Raw genomic sequence first — 10,000 nt, forward strand, 5'->3', positions numbered from 1 at the left:
AAAACTATCGTTTTAAAGCTGTCCAAATGTGACTGTTTACACGCATCAGCTGCCGACCGGAAGTTCTTCGCATTCTCCTTGCGCATACACGCAAAGCATAATGGGTAATCTTGCGTTCCAAGAAAAAGGTCTATAAAGAAAGTAACAAACAAACAGCAGGGGTAAATTCAGTAGCAGGTCAAAATCAGACAAAGAAATCAAACTTTGGTTTGGACCAGGCAGTTGAAGCAAGTGTGAAAGCACCCGTACTCAGGATAAGAGATGAGCTGTTCTCATTTCATCATATGTGTGTTTTTAGTTCAGTTTTGCAGTACATGGATTAGATATTAAGATCAGATTTTAAGCAGCTCAACATGTAAAGAGAAGTGACCTGAAGCTTTTCACATGTGTCTGCTTGCTCTCTGCTGGAGTGTGCCGGAGATTCTGGTCACTGCCGAGGCACGTTGGTCGCCGGCGTACTTTAGGGGATCTGTTCGGCACAGGCTTTAGCCAAGGTGGAGAGCACAGCACTTTATCCTCCTCTACTGTGATGATGATGATGTCCTCGCATGTCTGACCCGGCATGTGCTGCTGGAACATGCATGTTGCGTAGGTGTGACCACAGCATGAACTGGGGAATTGTGCATCATCTGCTTTTTTTTTTATTCATTTGTTTTTGTGCAGTATCTTTATTTGACATGCCATCAACTGTTTGACGTGAAGTTATAATTATTATCCCTCCTGTGAAATTTTTAATGCTTTCAAATATTTCCCAAATGCTGTTTTTTTTTTCAACATTTATAAACATAATAGTTGTTTGCGTGAATTTGTTGCGATATTTGAACGATATTGGACGCTTGAACATTTTGAGTTTACTTGTGCCTCGCTGGTGACTTCAGTTTCATTGCAAAATGGCTGACATGAATTTAATTGAGAGAGTAGCTGCGCTTTGTGCTTTAGGAAGGCTGAAAATTGTTGTAGATTTGTTCGCCACTGTGTCTGGGTCCTACATAGCAGGGTTCAACACTAAGGATTTTTTCTACTGGCCCGATTGGGCCAGCAGTTCAGATTTTTACTTGCCCTGCGAATATTTTCACTGGCCCCAACAAAAAAAAGTTAGGTTAATAGATATTTCTTAGCCACATGTTTTTAATATTGTGTCAAAAATGTGTTTTGAATCTAGAATTTTTATATTTTTAAATTGTTAAAAAATGTATAATGAGCATATCTTCGCATTGTACCCATGTAAATGTCTGCTTCCAAGTCATTCTTTTAGCCTCATAAATTCATTTCGTTGTACTGGTTTTTACCAGGTTACAAAAAAAAAACGACATGCTCACAACATCCAATCAGATCAAAGGAACCGAAAAGCAACATGGTGTTTACGACATCACTGAGAAGGCAGCACTTAAAGGCTTAAAAGCACAAACTGTTTCTCAATTCTAAGACTGTATTCATATGCAATTGAGAAATAGTCGCAGACAAATTGAACTCTTGTGACAAGGCACTACAAATCGGGCTAGTAACAATTCTGTCTACTGTCCAGAGCGCCTCGCATGCTGGCCCCGGGCCACCAGGCAGTCCTTATTGTTGAGCCCTGCATAGGCTCACCCAGCTCTAACTCCTCCAGAAGCTAAGCCTGGATGATGGCCGCTTTCAGCTGAGTCCCTGTTTGATGAGCTGTTGTCTGGTGTCGGCAGAAGGATTTCCCCTCTGGACTCCAATTACAGGCGCTACATCATAATCACGTCCCTACTAGAGCAAGCACCTGATTGGTTAACACGACACTGATGTCCGCCAAAGTTCCAATTTTTCAATCAAGCGATTTGAGTGAATCACGAATCATTTGCAGCCGAAACGTTTAATTCGCGCCATATCATTCGCTCAAGTAGCATCATAGGTTGTTTAATCGAGTCTTTGCATTGACTTAACATGTAAATCCCTCACGCTTTGTCTTTGCCATGATGACAGTACATAATATTTTACTGGTCATTTTGTAAGATACTAGAATTCAGCTTGGTGTAATATAACTTTACTAGGTTAATTAGACGAGTTGCATTAATTAAAAAATGTAAAAAAAAAACTGCTTTTATTTCTACTTTAAGAAATAATAATAGGAAATACTGTGAAAATGGCCTTGCTCTGTTAAACATCACTTGGGAAATATTGGAAAAGAAAGAAAATTTCCCAGGAGGGCTAATAATTAACTAGCATATATCTTGAGTAGAGAAACAGAACCAAAGCATGCGAAATAACTCATGCCCATGTGAATTAAGGGCTGTTGACTGATGCATGACTTGTCATGAAGTTTGTATATCAGAGCATCAAACCTGTTGGAGTGATGACGTTAGATTGGTCCATAATCATTTAATTCATTAAGATTAAAATGAATTCATAATCATTAAGAATGATTATGTTAATTGGTACATAATCATTCTTCCCGTCAGATGCGTTTACAAGGGAATGATCCTCCCCCACCCTCCTTCATCTGCTAGTTATGACTTAACAGAAAGAGGAAATTCAGATATAAGCAGTCAATTAGTGTAAATTATAAATGCAAATGTAAAGATTGAAGCTTTTACCACTGTATCACATTTACCACTGCGCGTTTTCCATTCAATTATGTTCACAAAAGAATAAAAGCACCGTAAGTTCAGACAATCTTCAGTACTTAGAGGATGTATAAAAGACAAAAAAACACCAAAAGTAGAAATATTTAATTTTGTTTCTTTAAATTTTGCATTGACCACAGTGTTGTCCAAGTACATCATATATACTAAAGTGATTTAAAGACTGTATTTTTCTATGCCAGGCCAGCAGTTGGCAGTATAGCACTTTAACGAATGGTCTGCACACACACTGTACAGTCCTGTCGTCTGCTATCGTTACTTACAGTACAAACATTATAGACTAAACATAATATGAATGTTTAGAATGTTACAGTTTTCGCAAAACATGTTCTTGGGCTTACATAAAAAGCTATAAACTTGCACGTTAAAATGCTGTTCTCATGTATATGAACAGCTAAAACACAAGCAGTTTTAAACTGTTAAGTGTAACGCCCTCTAAAAATCCATACATTCAACACCATCTCACGGCAATTAGTAACTTTTTGATTTAGTGGATAATTCATGAGTTCATACAATCTCATTCGTACAATTTAGTACGGTTTACTTATCCCCCAATGATGGTTAGGTTTAGGGGTGAGGTTTGGTGACACGCCTCCATTTAAAAATCATACATTTTCATACGACAAAACTCGTAGAAATTAGCCACTACACTGACAAAACGTAAAATAGTTACGTTTCCTGGTGAGATCAGGCTGACACATCTGACAAAACATCAAATTGTCATTTATTTTAAGAAAAAACATTCTAAGCAAACTATTAAAGCAAAGAAATATACACATCTATTTTAATATAAAACACTGGATCATAAAATCAAGTAGAATTTTTTTTCAGTGAATATTTGGCCACCGAAAATCATCCAAGTAAAATAAGATTTTGACCAAAAAAATTTAATTTGCCAAGTTATAAAAAAAAAAAAAAAAAAAAAGGCCATGCCGCACCGCATTGCACAGCGCACGTCATGATTTGCCAAGTACGATGCGATCCTGGATTAACATCTATGTTGATCCTGGAACATAATATTTGTTAGAAAATGTAATCCACACCTATTCCCTACCCCTAAACCCAACCATAACTGTAAATTATTCTCAAAAGCAGAGGAGAATAATAGTTGTATAACAATCATGTAGAAGTGCATACACCTAACCGTAAGCCTAAACGTAGCATAAACTGTAAATGTATCCTTTAATTCTGATTGGCTGATTGGAAAGTGTTCCAGAATCAACATAGATGTCAATCCAGGAACATGTCCTACTTGCACAGCGTGATGGTTTCACTCTTCCTCCAGCCATAGCAGTCAAAATAGTGCAATATTCCACTTGAATAACATGTCGACAGAACATTTCCTGGTAGTATACCTGTTCTTGCTGCTTGCAATAGCTCTAATGTGCTGTCATTGCAATGCTGGTAGAATGACACCTTTCAACTTGTTCACTGTCAATAAAATATGCTTATTTAATTGGCTTGGGTATAATTAAATTTATTAAACTGAATTAAGTCTTACAGTTTTACTTTATTTAATGAAGTAATAAAACATATTCCAAAGCATTTTGGATTTTGGTTTTCAGCTAAGTGCATCCAGACATTTCCAAGGTTTAGACCAGAGTTTTCATTTTGATACATCCCTAATTATTAGTGTTATATTCGTGCAAAGCAGAGAAAGCTCAAGTGGTAAATAGGCTGTAGTGGTTGGATGTTGTTCATGAATGGCACCTTTAAGTTAAATAATTAAAATAACTCTTTCTTATTCTCAGAGGAAAAGTACACTGCAATCTATCCATACTCTGCACGTGATCAAGATGAAATCGATTTGGAGAGAGGCATGACTGTTGAGGTCATTCAGAAAAACTTGGAGGGCTGGTGGAAGATCAGGTAAAGGGGAATGAGTGAATGCGACTGTTTTCAGAAAAAAATCTTTAGCAGTTTCTTGGATGGAACATTGTCGCCTTCACCCCCACAGGTACCAAGGGAAAGAGGGCTGGGCCCCGGCATCTTACTTGAAGAAGGCTGACATTCTCAGCCAGAAGATGGCAGCAGGTGCTCCAGTTCATGCCAGCACTAATGACCTAGACGTGGCTTGCAAACAACAGAACGCTAACAAGGAGAATCAACGTGACCGATTTTCACCGTTTTCAGACAGCAAGCGCAGTAAGCAACTTTTTGTTTCTAATGCCTAAATGTGTCAAGTGTTTAGGGTGCAGAAATACAACTTCCCCATATGCTCTAAGTATAATGTAGCCAGCAAGTCATTACTGCATAATAATCCCCTTAAGGGAGATCAAGCAACCAAAGCAAAGCCAAGGTAAAATTATTTTGTGTCCCTTGTTGACTCTTTCAAAAAGAACAGGCCAAATCGTGTCTCAATTTACATGATTGGATTGCATCAGGAAGGGTATTTGGCATAAAACAATGCAAATAACTAGATGGATGATCCACTGTTATGACTTCTAATGGGAGCAACTGAATGTAAGAGAGAGAGACTTGCTTAAAAAGATTGTTTCTGTCTAAACTATGGCTTCTTCTCTTGCAGAAGTAGGGGCACGACAGAGGCCTCCACCACGCCGGGATCTTACAATAGTAAGGGTTATAATGCTTTTACAGTTGCATGTCATATGGTATTATATCACGCTCTGAAAGGCACTTCAGAGGGAAAACTATCAAGGCCACCATATTGAGGTGTTGTTTTAAACCAATGTGCTCAAAACTGGCCACTTCAAAGGGCTCTTAGAAATAAAGAATACAACTGATGGACAGTTCGGGCCCCCTTGATCCTATACACTGGAATGTTGTTTGGTGTCAAACAGAGCCTTCCATTCAGGGGTCAACAAACTTGTTCTTGGAGGGCCGGTGTCCTGCAGAGTTACCCTAATCAAATACACCTGAACAAGCTAACCAAAGTCTTATTAGGTATACTTGAAGGTTCCAGGCTGGTGTGTTGAGACAAGTTGGAGCTATACTCTGAAGGGACACCGGCCCTCCAGGAAAGGGATTGGTGACCCCTGCTCCATAGGGTAAACCTGTAGAAGAGATTAAGGCATGGAACCTTGCAAATGAAACTTGCTGACACATTCACAAGAGAGAAAATCTGAACCTAGATGGTTTGGGATTTTGACATGCTAACCCTTGTTCAATCTCTACTTGCAGCCACGAGGAGTAAACCTACCTAAACCTCCAGTGCCCCCACAAGTAGAGGAGGAGTATTACACCATAGCTGACTTCCAGACAACCATCCCAGACGGCATTAGCTTCCAGGCAGGACTGAAAGTGGAAGTGAGTGTAACAACCTACAGATCTCAAATTAACACTTATGATTGTTTCACATACATATCTACATTTGTCTTGTATCTTATATCACCAGGTGATCGAGAAGAACTCCAGTGGCTGGTGGTATATTCAGATAGAAGATAAAGAAGGCTGGGCTCCAGTCACATTCATTGATAAATACAAGAAGACTAGCAGTGCCTCTAGACCTAACTTCTTGGCCCCACTTCCTGGTGAGATGGAACAGTTGAAGCTTGAAGATACCTCAAGTAATAGTACCAACTCTGAACATACTTGGTCCAAACCCCTGCCTGATGAACCTTCATCCAACTCTGATCTTTCCACCCGTTCCAAACTGAGAGAATGGAAGCCCAATGCAGCCAAAAGCAGCTCCCATTTTTCTGGACCCTTACCCCCACCTCCATCCTCACCCACAGCTGAAGAGAAGCCAGCTTTACCACCAAGGAGAGAATCCATCAACAAAAGCCTTGAATTGGAGGACAAACCCAAAGCAGAGCTTTCTAAACCTCTCCCACCCAAACCACCAGTCCCAGGGGTCATCGCTCCATTGGTGACTCCAAAAGCAGCTCCTCTGAAACCAGACAAACCCCCAGAAATGAAGAAGGATGATAAGAACAAGCAGCTCTTCCTCCGCAATGAGATGGGCTTGGAGTGTGGCCACAACATCTCAGTCAAGGAGGTGAAAAAGTTTAACCTTAAGCATGTGGCCAAACAGCCTCCCACCAAACCCAAACCGGATTTACAAGAAGACAAGCCTGAATCCCCCAACCCTGCCCCTTTCCTGAAGCCCAAACCGGTGATCAGGCCAAAGCCTGCTCCTGCTGCCAAACCTGAGCCAGTAGCTAAGAATGAACTGGACATCACAAACCTTCGGAGTAAACTTCGTCCATCTAAACCTCCAGAGCTGAACTCAAGTGATGCCAACCAACAGAACGATACGTCATCCAGCAGCCCACCAAACAACAGCAGAACAAATGAAGAGCCAAAATGCCTCCCAAAGCAACAAAACGGCCATGGCCCATCCGAAACAACCAAACCACCAAAGGAGCCTCCGCAGAGGCCTTCTGTGGCACCTAGGAGACCTCCACCACCAAAGAAGAGTTCAGAACCTGCCAGTCCCACAGACACCAGAGCACCGCAGAAAGACTTGCCGGAAGCCAAACCAGCCCCCCCTCCACAGAGCAGACCCCCGCCACCCAAAACGAAAGCCTTCCCTCTGCCTGCCCCCAAAGACAAGGAGAAGGAGGAACCAAAGCCTAAAGTACCTGTCCCACCAAAGCCCCTTGTTAAACCAGACAAACCAGGGCCCCCGAGAGACAAACTCCCACCCCTGATAAAGGAGCCATCCAAAGAGGAGCTGTTCTTAGCCGTGGCGGACTTTGAAGGAGACGAGCAGACCCCTGGATTTAAAGAGGGCGCCGTTTTTGAGGTTATGGAGAGAAATACTAGCGGATGGTGGTTCTGTAAAAATGTGAGCGACGGGCCAGTGATGGAGGGCTGGATCCCTTCCAATTACCTGACCAAGAAACCTTAGGTACTTGACACGGCTGCCTAGAGGTGACTTATTTAATTAACATCCTTTATTTATGGGTACTTATTTGAAAGGCATTCCATCCTTCGCAAGTCCATATTGATTATTAGTTTGCTTGCTTTCGTAACTCTTCCCTTTTTGGGAAAACCGCGTGTGCTTTCGTACGTTAGCACTGAACATCACGTTACTTGCCCATTCTTATGTTAATCAATCCTCATATGTATCGCTAAAGGTTTTAAGTGGCTAGCAATATATAGATGCCTTTTTTGCAGCCTCCATAATATTGTGCCTCAGTATAATATGCAAAGCGTCCTGTGTTCTTTTTTGCGTAGTATATGCAAACAAGTCTGATCAGTGTATATCAGCAGATCGAGTCTAGATTCGATTCTATATTACAGATCCCTTACTAGTAGTAAGTTTGTCGCAACATCTTTTAGTTTCAGCAAAGTATAAATGGTGATCAAATTTGGTCCGCTTTCAGGTTCTGTTTACCAAACTCTTCTAATCGTGACGCTTATTTATCTATGTTAATTTTAAACGAATAGGATCGTTTTTGGTTTTAATCTGCACTTTTAATCAGGGCTTAATTTGTGACGGAACACGCCAGATCCGGATCTGACATCTCTAAAATCTGATCTTTACCGATCCCCCTCCACAACCGCCCTCCTCCCCTGTCTGCTGTTGAGTTTCTCTTTCTTCCGTGACTCCACAACCTTCTTCACTTTCGCCCGCAACCCCCCTCCCCTCTCTTCACTTTCGTCCGCGACACCCCTCCCCCTTTGTCTCCGCTTTCACTTTCATGTGCAACACCTCTATATCCTTGGGTAACATGTCGGATCTGTTACCCCAATCTGTTTCTGGGAACTCGCAATTCACAAATTAAGCACTGCTTTTAATAGGCCGCGTAAAAACTCTGCACTGTGGAACTGATGAGTAAAGGGAATGTGCATGAGGAGAAAGAGATGCATAAACACACAGCCTGATGGTTTACACGAACAGTGAAACCTATTTCTAGTCATATTTAATTTGAGTTCTGGTTTTCTTGAATATCGTTGACTTACAAAAACAAAAGTCCTAATTGCCCACGGTAGTGAATAACGGAATACCTCAGAGCAGAAATATTATGGTCATTATTTTTCGTCAGTATTGCCCAAAGTATTTTCATACCATTGACAAAGGTGCTTGGATATTTTACAATCATCGTCAAATGTTTTAACACTCATGCTTGACTGGTTTCAAGCATACATTTGATAAACGTGTTTATTGTTAACACTACATTTGAAAATGTGGTTATGTTACTAAACTATTTTGTTGTGTGTGCATTTTTAATTCCATTCATTTGTTTATAAGAAAAATGACAGTGTTAAACAGGTGCCCAGTCTGACTTGACAATACTGGGAGCACCAAAATCACGTTCACTTTGCTCTGTAGTTTTCAGCTCCTAGTTGCTCTAAATATGCATCTATGAAATAACTCGAATTTTCTTTTTAAGATGTGCAAGTGCCTGGGTTAGGAAAGAAGAACAGAAGGTGTCTTTATAGTTCGATGTTTGCAGGACAAGAATACTATGAAGGAGAACTGAGAGTAAGGGGAGGTACGCTGTAAGTATGAAACAGAACTAATGCAAAACACTCGACTAGTTAAAATGGAATTAAGGCCAAGGTGACATGGGTAACCTGTTTTTTATTGTGATATTTTGTCCGTAGAATTTCATTGACGTTTTCTTCTTTTTTTTACTTGATGTAAATCAAATAAACGTTTTCAATATTAAAATGTTTATTATTCATTATTATATGGAGTTACATTAAAGCCTGGGTTATACTTCTGCGTCGAGTGATCGCCGTGAACTACGGCGCATGCCTTGCGCGATGCCATGCATTTATACTTCTGTGCGCTGTTTGTGTTGCTCTGCAATAACACTTCCGAAATGCTACTGTAGCTGGCAGTGGGTTTTTATGTTCTTGTGACAAGTTTCTTCAAGGGTGTTTTGTTTTTTCTGTACGCTACTTTAGGGTGCTTTCACACCTAGACTTTTGTTTCGGAACCTGTCTTATTTGTGTAGTTAGTTTGACATATGTGAATACAGCAAACGTGCTCGGATCTGCGCCAAAACAATCAATTCGATTGTAGTGAGAAAGCGATATGATCCGATCCCGGCTATATCACAGTGTCTTATGGATATGTAATAGGCATACAGTTATATGAAGAGAGAATTATGAGTTGGGCAGGAGGTCATTCCAGACATCCCAAGTCTCCCAGCAGTTCCGAAGACTCCCGCAAATGCACAGAGACTCCCGGATCCCCGCAAACGAGTGATAATCTCCCGGAAATCACGCGTCTTCCACCCGGTCCTCAAATACGTCACGTCACGCACACCCTGTCAAACACCAAACCACCGCCCCGTTTAGAAACTTTGCCATGCGAAAGCGAATCGCACCAAGAACAACGAGCAACAATGTAACCATTATAATCCCTGTTTTGGAACAAATCAATCGATTCACAGGTGTGAAAGCATCCTTAATGCACAAGTGGCTCAAACTCGCTCATTGTGAGGTGTCAACTGGCGGACGTGCAACAACTT

General features: G+C 41.0%; 1 protein-coding gene across 5 annotated transcripts in view; it reads left to right on the plus strand.

Moving 5' to 3' along the window:
• sh3pxd2b (SH3 and PX domains 2B) overlaps nucleotides 1–9,192 on the plus strand; it is a 56,840-nt gene extending 47,648 nt beyond the window's left edge. For 3 of the 5 annotated variants that reach the window (XM_087301913.1, XM_087301910.1, XM_087301912.1), the window contains 6 exons: nucleotides 4,361–4,478; nucleotides 4,567–4,754; nucleotides 5,137–5,183; nucleotides 5,751–5,876; nucleotides 5,965–7,422; nucleotides 8,912–9,192. In XM_087301913.1, the coding sequence (XP_087158039.1) occupies nucleotides 4,429–4,478; nucleotides 4,567–4,754; nucleotides 5,137–5,183; nucleotides 5,751–5,876; nucleotides 5,965–7,422 (1,869 nt within the window). In that variant the 5' untranslated portion in view covers nucleotides 4,361–4,428 and the 3' untranslated portion in view covers nucleotides 8,912–9,192. Of the gene's footprint in view, nucleotides 495–4,360; nucleotides 4,479–4,566; nucleotides 4,755–5,136; nucleotides 5,184–5,750; nucleotides 5,877–5,964 lie in introns of all 5 variants that reach the window. The other 2 variants (XM_087301914.1, XM_087301911.1) reach the window with 2 other exon arrangements.
• The last annotated feature ends 808 nt before the right edge of the window (nucleotides 9,193–10,000 follow it).

This window comes from Danio rerio, chromosome 21 (assembly GCF_052040795.2).
Source record: "Danio rerio strain M-AB ecotype USA chromosome 21, GRCz13ab, whole genome shotgun sequence".
Taxonomy (NCBI): Eukaryota; Metazoa; Chordata; class Actinopteri; order Cypriniformes; family Danionidae; genus Danio; species Danio rerio.